The 17,150-nt window shown below is 54.5% G+C and overlaps 1 protein-coding gene across 1 annotated transcript; it reads right to left on the bottom strand.

The window, feature by feature from the left end:
- Positions 1-1,392: 1,392 nt before the first annotated feature.
- GPR179 (G protein-coupled receptor 179) lies at positions 1,393-16,872 on the bottom strand. The gene is made up of 11 exons (XM_003414676.3): positions 15,798-16,872; positions 14,182-14,290; positions 12,447-12,534; positions 11,785-12,020; positions 10,776-10,844; positions 10,357-10,466; positions 9,866-10,104; positions 9,545-9,683; positions 8,834-8,939; positions 8,122-8,268; positions 1,393-6,691 (listed from the first exon to the last, which is right to left on the bottom strand). Exons 1-11 carry the CDS (start codon positions 16,589-16,591, stop codon positions 1,586-1,588), a joined length of 7,143 nt encoding a protein of 2,380 aa, XP_003414724.2. The 5' UTR covers positions 16,592-16,872; the 3' UTR covers positions 1,393-1,585.
- Positions 16,873-17,150: the final 278 nt, after the last annotated feature.

Below are 17,150 nucleotides of genomic sequence, written 5' to 3'. Positions count from 1 at the left end.
GATCTCCTTGTTTTAACTTTTTCATCCGCATGAAAGACATCAATATCTGTACAGTTAGAGGGCAGAACTTAATGCTATCTTTAGTGTCCCTGCCCAGCTCTGCCATTTTTAGCCTGCCTGTTTCCATCTTTACCTCTCTCCTACTAGTCCTGGGACTTTTGTACCAGAGTTTTTCTCCTTGTTTCCCTCTGGTAAACCAAAAAAAAACCAAACCCGTTGCTATCGTTAGTATCTTCTAATTCCAGCACTCGCCTATCTAGCATTTCTGAGGCAATGGTAGCCTGAACTGACTGTTGAGAGAAGAGAACCGAGCTAGAGAGAGCTTCCTAAGAAAGAAGGCTTTGTATTAACATGACATCCTTTTCCCAGCTCTCAAGCCTCTAACCTGCCCCGTTGGTGCTATCCTTTCTGAGGGCAGAAGCAGTTCCAGTGCTGGCTGTAAACAGGACCTCCTTTCTTGCTCAGGTTTCTCTGAGAAGGAGATTGTGATATGGGCTCCTAGTTAGGGTGCAAGTGATTTAGAGTGGTTCTCACATCAGAACCAGAGATCTCCTTGGCTCCAGTTGCATTGGCAGCAGAGAGGGGTTCCTTTGAAGACAGCACTGAAAGGCTGGGAGGAGGAGAATAAGCCAGTGAGAGCAACTCTGGAGACTGGCAAGAGATGGGGCAGGGAGACGGGGAGAGCATCTAAAAAAAGCCAGCAAGCCAGCAAGAGCCGTGCCCCTTGGACTGTGAGAGAGGCTGTCTTGTAGGGAAAACTCTGCCTTGACCAGTGTGGGAAGGATCTGGAGAAACCGCCTTTCCGTCTGTGTTCTCTGTCTCTGGTGTTGCTCTGGATGTCAGGTGTTGTTAACGGATGTAAGAATGCCTGAGCGTCTCTGCTTCAGCGGTCAAGTGGGGCAGGTTGGAGAATCCATAAGCCAGAAACAGATCGAAAGTCAAAAAGGCAAGGTCTGTAAGGCATTTTAGCACCTATTTTCAGTTCATTTTTTCCTGATTTATCTTGTTTATACTGGTATTAAGTGGCTTTTTAAGCTTCCTATGGTGATCTTTATAGTTGTCCCATCCCTGTACCACAGCCATCATTTCAGATGCGTAAATCCCTGGGTCAGGAGTTTTCTATGGTCCACAGTCCCTGTATTACCAATACCTTGTGTATTTTAGAGTTTCTTCTTAAGAAATGACCCTTTGTAGACTTCAGAGAAGAATGAGGTCTCTATGGGCTGGGCACAGACTTCCTTTCACTCCTAACATTGGCTTTACAAGTGGCGTGTTCAGACTCAGATGGCTTGTGTTGCATGCTCCAGCTGGATGAGAGGATTCTTCAGAAGCAGGAGGCCCAGCCTTTGTCCACTGGAACAGGAAGAAGAGTTAAAGATGAAGAGAAGACGGGACTTCCTGTTAGGGTCCAAGCTGCTCACTATCTCCTTGTACAATTCAGTTTTGGAATGAGTTGACCTCTGGCCTTATGGGGAGGGCACGTGGCCAAGTGTTTTTGGTTAGACTCTTTGGGAACTTTTAGAACTTGAAAAGGAGCTTGGTTCCTGAAAACTAGCTCTATGTTTGACCTCACCTGATGAAGTTGTTACTCCCAGTCCCAAGGATAGACATTTGGAAGGGTGAGTTCTTTATATTGAGTTTTAGAGATTGTTTCTTGTTCTTCAGTTAAGGAGAAAGACTTCTGAGCTTTGGCTTCTTGGAGACTTGGCTCTGGGGCTAAGCTGGTTCCTGGTCCCAGCCATGAAGGTCTTTTGGGTTCTTTGACACCTTCCAGAGTAAAAGTACTGTTTGGCCTGCTCACTTGAGGGCGGGGGCTTTTGCTTTCTGGAAGGAAGCTTCCCAGAGGTCTACAGACTGAAAGGCATGATGCTTTCTCATGGGCTGTGGGGATGAACATTTCTGCCTGAGTTGCTGTTAGAGCCAGCAGCCCAGGTTCCTTAGATGGGGCTCCAGTTCCCTCCCAGGGACAAATTTCTGCCATGGTGCCCTTTATTTTGTTTCCTTCTGGATCTGTGACTTCCCATCGACACAGCTCTACTGCTCTGCTCCCCAGACTGCTTGCTCCATGGGGACTGACTTTGGGTTGGTCGGTGTCCAGAGTATCTGGCTGAGGGAAGAGGCCCCCTGAATCTGCGCCTTCCCATGGGCAGACTGTCTCCTGCTCTCTGCTGAGTTTTGCTGCTGCTTTTGAAAAGTGTTCTTCAGTCCCTCCAGACCCTGCCTTTTGAAAGAACACCTCTCCTTGCTCTTTTGAGTCTCTGTGTACCTCCTGTACCAGTCCTCCTTTCTCTGCTGCTCCTTTACTCATTTCCCAGGGGCAGATCTCTGCTTTCTCGGCAGAGGGAGCCTCTTCCGTTTCCCATGAACACATGTCTGCTACCCTGGCCCCTACACCACTTGCTGCCTCAGAACTGTCTTCACTTCTGTCAGAAGCTTGTGGGGCTGGTTGTGGAGACAGGCCTCCACATTCTTGATTCTCACAAGGACTCACAGCCTCCTGCTTCCTGTCTGCCTTCTCTGGCATTTTCTGAACTGCCACATCTTTGGGCTCTGATTTTTCTAGGGCTTTCCCTTTCTCCTCTTGAGATTCCCCTTTTCCATCTTGTCTTGATACCCCTTTCTCAGGAATCCCTTCACTCCCCTCCCAGGGACAGATCTTGGCCTTGGTGCTGCTGTCAGGTTTGTAAACATCTGGGTCAGGAGCATCCCATGGACATACATCAGTGATCCTGCCCCCAACACTGACCTGTCCCTGGGAGCTGGCTTTCGATTGGTCTGTGTGCTGAGTGTCTGGGTGGGAGAAAAAGCCCCCTGGGGCCAAGCTCTCCCGTAGATAGACAGATTGCAGCTCCTTGCTTGTGTTTTCCCCATCTTCAACAGTGAATTCTGCTTTCGAACATGAGGCTTTTTCTCGGATAAGCATGTGTTCCAGAAGGGAGCCTCTTTTTGGGTCTTGCTTCAGGTCTCCTTGCTCTACTGCCTCATCACTCACTTCTAAGGAATGTCGCTCTGCCACTTTGCTGCTCGTGCTGCTTGATAAGCTCGAGACCTTGGGGGCCTGAGCAGAGGGTTGCCACAAGTCCATGTTTTTCCAGGGACAAACAGATTCCCACTCCTGACTCAGTTTTGCCTCCCATTTTGATATGTCTTCTCCCAGGGAGGTGAGTCTCTCTTTTTCTAGAGTTTTCATCCTCTGCCCTGCTGACTCGGACCCTGTCTCCTTTTCCAGTCCCTTTTCAGTCACTCTTTCATTTGCTTCCCAGGGATAGATCTCAGCCTTTTCACTGGTAGGCACCTCCTCCACTTCCCAGGGACACACCTCAGCTGACCTGCACCCCACACTGTCCAGGTCCTGGGGTCCAGCTTTTGATGTATCGGAGTCCAGAGCATGTGAATGTTGAGAGGAGCCCCCTGGATCCAGGCCTTCCCAGGGACAAGTCATCTCCCACTCTCCAGCTGGCTTCTCTGGCTTTTTTGGAGCAGTAACAGCCCTCTCACTGGGCCCGTAATCTGTGGAAACCTTTCTGGTATCACTTGGAAGTTTCCTAATGGCTTCCTCTCCCAAACCCCTTTCCTGCACTGCTCTAGGACTTACCTCCCAGGGACAGATATTTGCCTTCTCTGCAGTCAGGGTCTCTGCCACATCCCATGGGCAGATCTCCGCAGTTTTGTTTCCCACACTGCCTGATATCTGGAAACCGGCTTTGGGTCTATCTGTGTCTTGAGAGCCTGGCTGTAGGGGAAGATTGCCAGGGCCTACCCTCTCCTGGGGACACACTGCTTCCTGCTTTGGGGTCTGCCCCTCAGGCTCTGCCCAAGCTGTGACATCTGCTTCTTTGATTCCTGGTTGTCCAGGCATTTTCTCCTGGTCCTTTTGAGATTTACCTCCTTTTGGAGCCTGTCCCGATGTCCAGCCCTCTGTCCTGTCATTTACATCCCAGGGACAGATTTCTGCCTTGGCAGGCATTGTTCCCTTTACCTCTGGTTTGCTATCTTCCCGTGGACAGCCCTGCGTCACTCTGCTTCCTCCAGTGCTTAGGAGTTGGCCCTCAGCTTTGGGTGAGGAATTGTCTACACATGGGCTGGAGTGCCCAGGGACAGTGTGCTCCCAGGCACAGACCAACTCCTGCTGTTGACTTAGTTTCTGCACTGTTTTCACAGCTTGTTCCTCCATCTCTCTAGGGTTCCCTTTTCTGGAGGCTTTTCCCATTTCCAGGAGAGATTCTCCACCTGTCCCCTGACTCGCCGTTTCTTTCCCCATTATGTCAGCATCCAGCTCCCAGGGACAGATCTCTGCTTTCTTGGTAGCAGGGGCATCTTCTGCCTCCCATGGACACACCTCAGTGACACTACCGCCCAAACTCCCTGAGTACTCTGGGGTTCCTGAGGCCTGATTTGAGACTGCTGAGGGACCCAAAATATCTGTACTCTCCCATGGACAGAGAGACTCCCGGTCTCCACCTAGCTTCTGTTCTTTCCAAAAGGTTGCTTTCTTGGGGGTTTTCTGCTTGTCCTGGGGGAGCTCCTGGGTTGGCTTCCCATTCTCTCCTTTACTTGCCTCCCAAGGATAGAGCTCTGTCTTGGCCATTTCAGCTTTATAATCTTTTGGGCCAGTGGCTTCCCCTGGACACATAGCCACCTCCCTGGCCTCGCCACTGTCCACCGCGTCAGACCTGCTCTTGGGTCTATTAGTGTTCTGAGGGGCTGGCTGAGGGGACAGTCCCCCAGGATCGGTACCCTCCCAGGGACACACTGCCTCCTGCCCCCTTACCAGCCTCTCTGCCTTTTTCCAAGCACTGGCAGCCACATCTTTGGGCTCTGGTTTTTCTGGGGCTTTCCCCCTCTCTTCTTGGGAGCTATCTTCTAGATCCTGCCTTAGTACTCCCCTCTCAGAGGTTCCTTCACTCACCTCCCAGGGGCAGATTTCAGCCTTGTTGCTACTGTCAAGTGGACACATTTCTGATTTGGCTACTTCCCAGGGGCATACCTCCGCCACCCTGTGGTCAGCACTGTCCAGGAGCTGGAGGCCAGCCTTAGGGCATTCCCGCCACCCCCTAGGGGCTTCTTTTGCTCGCTCACCATTTTTTTCCCCAGCTGTGCCCTGTCTGCCTTGTCTCAGTGTGGCAGGCCCCGTTTTACCAGCTTTGCCATCCCACAGGCCCTGGGCTGTCCTCCTGCCTGTGTCTTGTTTTCTGCTGCCTTCCTGGTGACAGACTAGGAGCATTCTGCTGGTGTGAGCATTCTTTTGGTTCTGGAAGGATTCTTCATCATCGCAGGGAGCAAGGGCAGCCTGCTTACTCACCGCCTTGGGCCGGCCCATCCTGGGAGATCTGGGGGAAGCCCCCAACCCCTCTCCTGAAGCTCTGTCCTTCTCCCGTCTCTTAGGACTCTCTTCCCCACTCTCCTTCTCTCGGTATGTGCTCCGAGAACGGGTTAGAGCTTTGATAGCCAGTCCCAGACTGCGCATGGAACCCTGCTGAACAGGGGCGTTGAGGCTGTGAGATTTAGAGAAGGTCTTGGGCCTATCCTCGTCCACATCCTCAGCTGCCTCCTGGAGACTCCCATCCTGTGTGTCCATTTCATTCTCCCCAGCCCTCCTTTTCTCTACTGCAACCGAGAGGGCCCTCCAGATCCTGGCCCGAGCAGGGGCAGGGGATTGGCGGCCTTGCTCTGGCCCTGAGGGGCCTTCTTGGGTCGCATTTTCTTTCCTGACTGGCAGTTCTGCATTCTCCCAGGGGCAGATATAGGTAAGCAAGCTGGGGCTTTGAGGGGGTACTGGAACAGGTGCTAGGGTAGGGATTGGTGCCAGGGCTGGAGCTGGCATCAGAGTTGGAGCCAAGGTAGAGGTGGGTGACAGCATCCTTGGCTCTCCCAGGCAGGCCCCAGACAGGGTCAAGATGGGTGTGGAGATCTGGTGCCTGATGGGTGGGCGAGGCAGCCGTCTCCCAGCCTCCTCGTGAAGCTGCCTAGAGTCATGGGAACCGCCCACACTGCAGCTCTTGGCAGGGGAGGGTGGGGCTGATAGTGGGGCACCCCAGGCTCGCTCCAGCCTCCTGGCCGATGGCCTCGGCACTGGGCTTGCTACAGCCACCTCTGCCTTCTTTCGCTCCTCTCGCTCCTTCGCCTGCTGATAGGTCTCCTCCAGGTAGGCCTGGCTGGCAACAAGCAGAGCCTTTTCTCTGGAGTCAGCCACTACACTGAGTGATTTATGCAGGGAGGCAGGCCATGATCTGGGGAGTCTCTCTCCCACCGTCAGGTTGTGGGCGCTGGCGGACCTGAAGCCGAGGACAGGGGGTCCCTCCACTGACTCTGACTCCCGGCTCTCAGTCTTCGAGACCTTCTTGGCCAGCTTCCTCCTCAGCAGCGAGTCGAGGAGAGGCGGGTCCTGCTCCCTGCGGTGGTCGTAGGTGCTGTGGGACTTGTGGAGGGCCTGTGGTCCCTCGGGTTCCTGGATGCTGGAGCTAAGGAGTCGGCGGCGGGAGGAGCCAGGCAGGCTGCTTTGGCCCAGGGAGCCCAAGTCCCGGGAGTGCTGCCGTGTCAGGGCCTCTGGGAACTCTGCCAGGTATCTCATGAAGGAGCGGCCCAGCCCCTGGCACGAGCTGCCCCGCTTCTTGGGCAGATGGGGGTTGTTGGAGGCCATTTCCTTGGTCTTGTGGACCTCTAGCTGGGCATAGAGCTTCTTCAGCTCATCCTGAGGGGAGGGTGAGGAGAGCAGAACTGATGTTGAGGCAGAAAGGGCTACCTCTCCCCATCCTCTCAGCTATTATTTAGGCCATTTTCTTAGAGAGACCTCTTTTCTACCAAGCTATGTCCCTTCCTTTGTTCTAAAACTCTCTCAAAATTCATCTCACTGTTTCTCCAGACCAGCACCAACCTGGTTCTGAGCTGTATCCACTCAGCTCTGAGGGCTCAGCATATACCCCCTTCCCTGGGGGCACTGTGGCCTAGTGGTAAATCACCAGCTTGGAGGACAGGAAAACCAGATTCTAGACTGCTGGCACATCATGTGACTCTCGTCTATTTCCTTGACCTCTCTGAGCCTCTGCTTCTAGAAAATACTGACATGAAATGATGGAACTAGTGCTCATGTAAAGTGTCATACTGAGGTGAAAATAATGGAATGGGGCTTTGAAGGTCTGTTCTCTTTTATATCCTGTATTTCTCTCCAAAGCCAGCCTGGGGGAGCAGATTGATGAGCTGCTGCTCCAGAAAGTAGAGGGCCCAGGGTAGGTGCTGTTGTGGGTGACAGTGCGCCTCCACACTCTGGCCTCCTTGCTTGGTTGGATTCTCGGCTCAGCCTGTACTCGGGGGCAGAAGGCAAAGCAGGCAGAGCTCAGGAGGATGCATGGGGGAAAGAGGCAGAGGTATTTGGGATAAGGAATTGAGGGATGTGGGGAACTGTGCAAATAAGGCAGGTGTAGAGGTGGGCCCACGTGGAGGTGGAGGGGATGGACAAATGTCTTCCTGAGATTGCTCTTGTACTTTAAAGTCTTATAAAACAATGGGCTTAGATTTCCAGGTCGCCTGGTTTCCTCTCATTAGGGTGGCTGTAACCCTAATGATCCCCTTGAGCAGGAAAATAAGAGTAAGGGTGCTTTTTCGACATAAGACCCAGGAAGAACTTTCTTTCTCTAAGACCTGCCAGGTCCAGGGGAAGGGGATCCTGGTGTGGAAATCTCTGGTGGCCACTCACTGCCTGAACCACCCTAGCCCCGCCACTGGCCTTAGGGTGACCAATCATCCTGGTTTGCTGGGGACTGAGGGGTTTCCTAGCCTGCCGCCCACCCCGATACCCCTGCTGAGTGGGTGTGGAGGACACGAGGGATCAGGGTGCCACTCATGGCTCTGCCTCTAACTTGCCACATAGCCTGGGCCTTGGATCTGGGCTCCAGAACTGTTTGGGTCTTTTCACATGGGTGGTATGTGTGGCCCCCTTTGAACAGAGTCAGGGGGAGCAGTTTAGGGCTATGAGTGGAAAAGCAAGGGAGGCAGGTCTTGGAGAGAGGGAGAGCCAGGGGGAGGGGATGGATAGTAGCACACAGCCCAGGTGGCAGGGCAACACTGCTCCCTCTGCCAGCCAAAAAGCTAGCACCAAAAGGAGGCTGGGAGGGCAACACGCACCCGAATGTCAGCGGGGTCCAGGCTGCGCTCGCTCCAGGCTGAGGCGATGCTGCTGTCAAGGTAGGAGCCCGAGCGCTGCAGGTCCAGCTCATCCTCATACACCTCGTCCACGATCTCTTCCCGGGGAGGGGCCCCTGGCTTCCAGAACTGGCCAGGGGGGCGCATGAGTGGGGAAAGACTCACCTTGGCTCCCTGTCCCTTCCTGTGCCCATCTGAGCTGTGGAGTAAGTCTACCTCGTGAGCTTCCACACCTCCCGTTCTGATTCCGGATCTTTGGGGTCCACCGTTTTGCTCACCTTCATCCGGCTCCGAGGCCAGGGATGGTCCTAACCCCTGACCCCTCCCAACTCCTAGCCATGCCCTTTGTCTCCCCCACCTATTTTTCTGTAAGACACTGCTTCCAAATAGACTCTCCCAGCCTGCCAACCTTTCAGTTTTCTTTAAGGACTCCTTTCACCCCTAGGTCTTCTCATTTCCCTTGCCCAGGAACTGGAAACAGAAGGAAACAGTAGCTTCTCACTCCCTCCTCCACTCCTCCTCTGAATCTGCTCCTTGCTCTGACTCATTCACCCCCAGCACCTTCTGTCATCCTCACCCTGACCTGGAGAGGGGGTTGCAGCGACAGCAGCACATCCACAGTGGTCGGCCTCTGTGTGTGTGTGTGTCTGCGCACATACACCCCACCTCATATCCAGGAGGAGGAGGAGCTCACCTTGGGGATAAAGATCAGCGCCAGTGTGGCAGTGACTGTGCTGTGGGTGTGGAAGAAGAAGAGGAGGAGGGTCCAGTCCGGGTGCAGGGAGGGAACTAGCACAAACCTGGGGGTGGGGGGGGGGAGTGGGGAATAGTTAGCTGCAGGTGGCAGTAGCCTCTTCCTGCTCACCTGTCTCACTGGCACTTTTCTCCAGCCCCAGTCCTGAGTGTCTGTGGAGGTGCCCTCCCAGCTACTCCCACTGGTCTTCGTGGGTTGCCCATAGCACAGACTCCGTGCTCCACAGCTCTGTTAAGGCCCACCCAGTGGGTTGATTCTGCCTCCACCACAGGGCCAAGTTGTTAGGGACACACACACAGCAGGCCTGCTGCTCACATGCCTGAGGTTCAAGGGGGAAGAAGGCAGGGGGAATTGAGCATTGTGGGGAGGGGCATGATGGGTTGCTGGAGAGGTGGTGTCAAGAATGGGAAAGGAATTAGGAGTGGGAGGTGCTTCCTCTCCTTGGTGTTGGGGGTCTCCTCACTTCAGTGAGGCCTGGGGTACAAGAGGGGATCTGTGAGGTGAGGAGAGACCTACAGGTGAGAGGCCTTCCTCATCTTGCTGAAGCACATCAGTGTTGCAAGGGTGGCCATGAGATGGGAGTACCTTCACCTGGGTAGGTGAGGAGTGGTGTTGGGTGGAGGAGCCATAGGTAAGTGGGTCTGCCCTCACCTGGCTGTGTGGAAGGCAGCAGAGAGCAGCAGCTCGTTGTGCAGGGCGATGCCCATGTAGCGTGGCTCGTGGAAGGCCGAGGGCACAGCCCGGGTGGCGTAGCAGAGGAAGCTGCCCCAGCACAGGAGCAGCATCTCAGCTGTGGGAGGAGGAGGGAGAGTCTCACTACCTCAGCAGCCATGCTGCCCCTTTCTCTGTAGGGCATGCTGGGAAGGGCCAAGTGCTAGGAGTCTGGGTACAGGCCGGAGGACCAGGATAGAAGGACCCCTGGAGGTACAGAGCTGGGCCAGGATGAGGCTGGCCTCAGCAGAAGCAGCTCACCCACAACCATGATGTAGTCCCAGCGGTCATGGTGACAGAGGTAGAAGTGGCGGCCAGTGGGAGTGTAGCCTCGGGTCACAAGGGGCGTGTGCTGGATGCCTGGCTCTAGGACCCCTGCTGTCCACACCACCAGGAAGCCCAGCACAAAGAGCAGAAACAACCCCAGGCGCCGCAGCAGCCGCCTGCTGCTCAGGTGGGGACCCCGCTGGGCCGTTCGAGACAGAAACAGCTGCAGCACTCTACAAGGGTTAGAGGGTGGTGGAAATGGGGGAAGGGTAGCCTCCATCCATTGCTTCCCTCCTCTCCACATACACCTTCCATGAGGCACTGCCTCTCTCCCCCCAGAAACTGCATGGAGGGGAGGGCTATCGTAATGGGGCCACAGGGGAGTGGGGCTGGCAAGGGTCTCGCTTTGAAGAACTCCGTTCCATGAATGAGCTGGGGTGGCCTAGGGTGAGCAGCATGACAGCAAAGTACACCCAAGGCCCTACCTATAAAGCTTGAGTATAATGGTGCCATAGACGATGACAAAACCCAGCAGCCGGACCCACCGGAGAGCAATGCAGCGGAATGCACTGGGCTTGAAGTACAGGATGAAGACCTGGGGGCAGGGGTGACAGAAATAGCTGCTCTCCTCTGGTTCCTACTATGTGCTAGGCCTTAGATGCAATAGAGGCATCATCACTCCCATTCTACAGAGCAGTAGCTTAAGTGTCAGAGAGGTTAGGGAACTTGTCTGGGTCACTTACTAGACCACCTCCCATTGGTGGGTATGAGTAGGGGGAATTCGAGATCTCTGAATTCCCCCAAGAGGGCAGAGAGGAGGGGTGGTTCTGAAGGTTTTCAGGGTGCCAGGCTGGGGCTGTACAGGGTTCTGGAAGGTGGGGCCAACCTCTAGCCACAGACTCACAGGGAAGTAGAGCAGTAGAGATCCAAAAAGGATGGTTTCCAGCAGGATAACCCCAGATGTCCGGATCCTCTGTGAATCCAGGAAAAAGGCAGGTAAGCAGGGCAGTGGGATGTTGGAGCCTGGAGGGTACAGTGTGGGAGGGTCACAGGTCTGTTTTAGGGCTCATTCAGTGGCTTTGGGCTAAAGCTTCACCCTGTAACATTAGCACCTCTCTCTTAAGAGGCATACACCATTCCTGCCCCACAGCTCTTAGCACCTCTGAGACTAAGCCTCTTCTGGCTGACAACGCCAAGGTTTCACATAGCCCTCCACCACGCTGCCCCAGGCCCCACCCAGGCCTATCCACCCTGGGCCTTGTTGCAGTCCTAGGAGCAAGAAAGGATCTCGGATGTGCCTCCGAGCTTTGGGTCAGACTGCTGCTTTGTCTAGAATATCCCCTTCTCTGCCTGATAAACACAGTAAACCAGGCCCGCAGCCCTGGTGGCGCAGTGATTATGTGTTTGGCTCCTAACCAAAAGGTCAGTAGTTCAAATCCACCAGCTGCTCCTTGGAAACCCTGTGGGGCAGTTCTACTCTGTGCTATAGGGTCACTATCAGAATCGACTGGACGGCAAAGCATTTGGTTTTTGTTTGTTTTAAAGCCAAGCTTGGCTTGAATGGCATGTTGTCTCGAAAGTCTTTCCCATCCCATCTCAGGCCTAGCCCTTGTCTCATTGTACTGTCATTTTATTACATTCTCCTTCCTCCACTAATCTGAGAGGTCCATGGAGACTGAGATCTCTTTCCCTAGTGCCTAGGCAGTGTTTTGCATAGCATAGATGCTCGACAAGCATTGTTGAATCAAGTCCAATGCCTTAGTTTTCCAGATGAGGAAACAGGTGATTTGGTCTTAGAATCTAGACCATAACCCATTTCTCCTGAGTTCTGGTCTTAGTAGTCTCAGGTCTTGGGTCCAGGGACCCAAGAGGGACAGGGCAAATGTGCAGGAGAGATGTAGGGCCTTCCTCGCCTTGTTCCGGCGGCAGCGGTAGGAGACCAGCATGCTCAGGAAGACGGCCAGCATGCAGCAGGCCTGGCAGGCCAGCACTGCTGCCCGCAGCGTCAGGGCCGCCTCCACCAGGCACGGTGTGCCATCCATGCAGCTGGCGCAGCCCTCAGGACATGGCTGGCACCGCAGCAGCCTCCTGGAGCTGCCTTGTGGAGATCCGGATTGCCCAGTAGGCTGGGTGGTACTTTCCTCTAACCCTATAAAGAATAAGAAGGGTGCAGGGAGAGGGGCTTGGCTGGGGTCACCTTCCTGAGTCCCCAGCCACCTCTGCCTATGGTCACCACACCTCCCTCCTTGCCCTCCTATGGCCTGTGGCCCCTGGGGTAGGGTCAGGAGGGGAAGCACCGAGGAAGTAGATACTCCCGGGGAGGGCAGGGTAGCAGGTAGAGGTGATCCCAGACTAGGGCTCTTTGGGAGGTCAATTTGCACTAGATGGGGAGGTTGTGGGATTGTCCTCAGAAGACACAGATACCTCTAAACTGGACCCTGCCTGCCTCGCTTCCTCCTTACCTTCTGCCCTTCTCCCACAAGTTTCCTCCCAGTGTCTCACCCCAACACTGCCTATCTTTCCCAGATGTCCCTTGAGCCCAGCCACCTGTCTGGCCCTCACCATAGGTACGTACCCCCAGAGAGGCTTGCCCCGTAGAAGCCAGGTCGGCAGCGGCAGAGGTAACGGCCAAGAACAAAGCCCTGACTCTCCAAGGGGATACACTGTGGGGACAGAAACATGGTATGTATTTATAAGGTTCTTCCTCTGGAAGCTCTTTCCTTCCTGGGAAGAGATGGAACGTCCACATACCTCCCTATCCATAGCACCTAGGTCCAGATTAAGGAATCCTACCAGAAGCCCACCTAGCGCTTAGGAAGCCTTTCCTCTATGGAAATCCGCCTCCATCCCCACAATTGCCTCTTTCTCAAAGAGATCCCAAGCAAAGAGCATGGGAAGGGATCACCTCTTCGTTCAGACTGGCAGTGACAAGAGCCTCACAGGTCCCATTTTCCAGTACCCAGCTGTTGCTAGGGCACAGTGCTGGGGGGAGGTGGAAGTGAAGGAGAGCTTGAGCCCAGGCATACCTTGACTGTCTACATCCTGTTTCAAAGGGTCTCCCTCTTTGGCACACAGGTGGGTTGAAAGGGCCCCCATGGAGGAGCAGCTTCCTCCATTAGGGGCCATCTGGCTTTAGCACAAGACTGTTTTCCCCAGCCCTAATGCCAGGCTAGTGCCAAGCTGGTGGGATGCCAAGGCCAGTCCTTTATTCCACCTCTGCCCATTGATGTTTGCCCAGCAGGGGATGGAGCAGACCTCAGAGCCAAGCCAGGAAGAAGAGCACATGAATGAGGTCACATCTACTGCAGACATGCCAGGAACAGACATCAGTGAGGCAAATGAAGGGAATAATCTTAGGGGGTTCCATATGCAACCCCTGACATCACCTGAAAGGGTTAGAGTGTGGTGCTTATGAAGACGGGGCCCCGCCTTCTCCTCTTGCCTGGATGATTGGAACATGCTGTGTTCCTACCACAGTCTGCAGGACCATATAAACGTATACCCCGTATACCCAGAGAAGTCAGTGCGGCTGGATTAAAGAAGTGTCTGGACAGTGGGACCCCTTCTCCATCCCTGGACTTACAGATCCAAACACATGCACCCTTCAGAGCAGCAGGGCCACCTGTTTACAGAATGCAGCGATGCCCAAGCTGCCCCCCACCTCCCAGCAGGCTGCAGGGCTTAGTTCCACTCAGGAACCCGCAGGCGGCCAGTGCAAACTATGGAGCTGATTAGTCCCCTGGCCTCCTGGTTTCCCACTGCCAGGCTCACAGAATTACCAGCCGTTGCCCTCCACCAGTCTTGACTCACCCGCACCGGAGGCTGTGGTTGCCAGCTTCTGGCCTGGGTTCCTTCACCTTCACCAGCCCCAGAGCTCCTCAAGCTCCCCTACCCCAACCCACAATTCCCTTTATTTTGACAAACACCAACGAAGCGTTCTTTGTAGGCCAGGCAGGAGTCCAGAGCTCTGTTGACATGGAGAATGTGGTCCAGAGGAAGAAAAAGGGATGATTACCTGAGACTCAGGAGGTGGCCCTGGGGAGAGATCCAGGCAAGAGAGGAGACAGGGAGGAATACTGAAATTTCAAAGGCATGGGCAGTGGCTGTGGGGAGGTGTAGGCTGCAAGTGGCCTCACTTTTTAAAAGTCTGGTCTCTCGCCTCTGCCAATCGCTAGGGACACCCTGAAGCCTTGAGAGGCTGGGTTGGTTCTGTGAGCAGAACTGGGAGCAAGACCATAGTAGTGATTGGAAAGAGGGAAAGGAGGCAGCCAGAAGCCTAGTGCACCTCCCCTGATCCTCCTTGTCCTTACCTGGGTGCTGTTGAGATCACACAGGTGTGTGTTAGTGTACCAGCCTGGGCCACTGGCACACTGATTGATGTCCACACTCTGAAGATCCATGTCCATCTGCACCTGACCCCTGGAGCAGTGAATTGGCCATTAGGGAGGAGAAGGTGGACATGTGTTTATGTCTACTGGGCTATGAGGCAATGCAAGCTTTGTAAACTTATCATAGTGGCTGCAGTGTGCCAGGGAGGGACACAGATGCTTTCTACTTCTGCAGTGCTCTTCACCCTCACTGCCTTGGTGAGCAACAGCCCCCATCCCAGGCTGTTCTCCACAAAGCTCAGCTTTCCAAATTCCTATCATTTCCTGGTTTCTATCAATGGGTAGAGGGTGGGGGCATGTCAGGACATGTGGAAGCTAGGGCTCTGATGATTTGTCTGAAGGGGATTTTTTAACTTTCCCACTGCATGTATAGACACAAACACACATACATACACATACACACACAGTACTTAGCTATTAACTACCCCCTCACTGCCCAAGCCAGGTCTGAATTGATCACAGCAAACAAGGTGTGGAATAGAAAAGCCCTGAGGTGGAACTGCCTGGTACAGTGACTCCCCAACCCCTGCTTTGGGCTAAACAGGGAGAGAGTTGGCAAAGAACAAGGCTGCCTGCCAGGAGGAAGGGGACTATGCTGGGGACAATGAAGCTGGAAAAGCAGTGTTGATGGTTGGATGCCTTGCAGTACTATTTCCACTTACTGCCCCTTCCCAAAAGCCTCCCCCCACCTTTTACTCTGGTTGAGGGAGGAGGTCAGTTGTTTGAAAGGTATCAGGGTCCCGGGACAGGACAGGCAGGGCAGCGGATCCTATTTGAGGTAGGAGAATGGCCATTGGGAATGACCCTGGGGACTTGACCAACTTCTGGACAGGAAGGGCATTGGTTCTGAGCATCCCCTGAATTTTCCTTCCCTTGGGGAAGCCTCCTCCTAGAGCCCTAAGTCATTAGAGAGCAGCAGGTTAAACTGGAGTGCCCACCTGGCTCATCTAAGTCTGGAGCATGGGTTGTATCTGTCATCCATGCCAAGCCCCCTCCTATACCCACTACTGAGACCTGGGGGCCAAGACCTATGCCCATCTATACCCACACATTTGTACACACTTATATGTAGATACCTACACATAGATGTGAAGCCCTGGTGGCACAGTGGCTTAAACATTTGGCTGTTAACCAAAAGGTCACTGGTGCGAATCCAGCAGCCACTCCTTGGAAACCCTATGGGGCAGTTGTACTCTCTCCTATAGGGTCACTATGAGTCGGAATTGACTCCACGACGGTGAGTTTTTTTATACATAGATTTATGTATACCTACTTGTATACGCACATGCGCACATGCTCATAGACCTTCATATGCTCAGATACGGAAATACAAATAGGTTCATACACAGTATGTACCCTCACACATGTAGGCATCAACATGTAGTTCCAGATTCCAGAACTGACTGCAAACACACGTCTGTGCCCCCCAGACGTACACACATGGGTGCCAAGTGGCTCATACACACTGTACTTGTGCCTACTCACCGCCCCCCCCAACATACCTACAAATGCATCAAGTCCTGCACAAGCCCACTTACCTGACTTCCGGGCTGAGGTCTGGCTTGAGTCCATAGAAGGTGGCCGAGAGTGTGATAAGCCAGCCAGGACGGAGCCGGCCCTGCTGGCATTCCAGGAAGGGAGGAGACAACCTCACATGCTGCATGTCCCCCACATAGCCATCCCCCCGTGGCCACTTGGGGCTACCAAGGCTTCCTAGATCATTGGTCAGCACCCGCTTCTGCAGGGCAGGGGTGTCCAGGTCTCCAGCCAGGCTCTCCTCCTGCACCCTGATTCCAGACAAGTCTTGAAGGATGGTCTCCTCCTGCAGCCGAGTGGCCTGTAGGGACAGCTGGATGTGGCTTGCCCCAGGTTGGGGGCTAAAGGTCAGCAAAGCCCGGTATGCTCTTGGGTCTCCCTCGGCCACGCTGCGAACCAGTGCCTGGTACCACTCCACATCCTCCTCCACACTGGACTCGCGGATGTCATTGGCTTGCAGCAGCATGTTGAGGAAGTTGGCAGCCTGGGCAAGGGTGCCTGCTGCCCTCTGTAAGATTGGAGGGAGGCCTGCTTTGGCTCCTGCCCCAAGGGCTTCATATCGCTCACTGCAGTTAGCCCCCAACAGCTGTTTGGCATCTCCAGAATAGAGAAAAGCCAGGGCTGCCTCTGCCCCCTCTGAAGGCACCCACTTGGGCACAGATTCTGGCTGAGCTTGGGAGGACAGCAGGGGCAGAGAGCGGAGGGGCTGTGGACCCTCCAGAGCCCAGACACAAAGGAAACAGCAGCCCAGCAGCCCCCACATAGGAGGGGGTATGACCCCCACCCTGGTGCCCATCCTGGGCAGCTCTCAGGAACCGTGGGCACTGGCTGCCTGGAGGATTTGATGGCTCAGGAGAGCCCAGCAGAGTCTGGCCCTGGATGCTGCCTGCGTCCACGCCTCCTGTCCTAGCTTTCCCTCTCCCCTCTCCTGCCCTCTCTCTCTCAATGCTCAAGCTGTCTCACCTATTTTTTCTTTGCTCTAACGTCATCAGCTGGCTTTTGGATGTAGGCATGAGGGCCCTGCCCTCTCCTCTCTCAGTGTGCCCCTCATCTCAAACCCTCTTAACCCAGGCAAACCACTCTCCCCTTCCCCTCTTATCCAGCATCCAGGCACCCTCCACTCCTCCCCACCCCCCCCCGCCACATCTGCTCCAGAGAGAGGGAAGGGAGGGAAGCAGAAGGGGCCAGGAGGGCTCTCTCCCTTCCCCCCCGCCCTTTGCTCCATTAGGATAGATGGGTAAATCCAGGATGGGGTGCCATAGCAACCACAGATGAGCCCATGCCCCTCTCTCCACCCCTCTGTTCCACTCAGCTTCCTGGCAGCGATTGCAACGGGCATGATAAAGGGCTGAGCT

Source organism: Loxodonta africana, chromosome 18 (assembly GCF_030014295.1).
Source record: "Loxodonta africana isolate mLoxAfr1 chromosome 18, mLoxAfr1.hap2, whole genome shotgun sequence".
Classification (NCBI taxonomy): domain Eukaryota; kingdom Metazoa; phylum Chordata; class Mammalia; order Proboscidea; family Elephantidae; genus Loxodonta; species Loxodonta africana.
The sequence above is the reverse complement of the archived record's forward strand: the minus strand, read 5'-3'. Positions and strand labels throughout refer to the sequence as shown.

Coding starts and splice junctions, on each gene's coding strand:
- GPR179 (XM_003414676.3), bottom strand. CDS start 16,591: ATGGGCACCAGGGTGGGGGTCATACCCCCTCCTATGTGGGGGCTGCTG. Junction 9,684..9,865: donor GGACTACATCATGGTTGTGG/GTGAGCTGCTTC, acceptor CTCCTCCCACAG/CTGAGATGCTGCTCCTGTGC. Junction 6,692..8,121: donor TGGACCCCGCTGACATTCGG/GTGCGTGTTGCC, acceptor CCCTCCCCTCAG/GATGAGCTGAAGAAGCTCTA.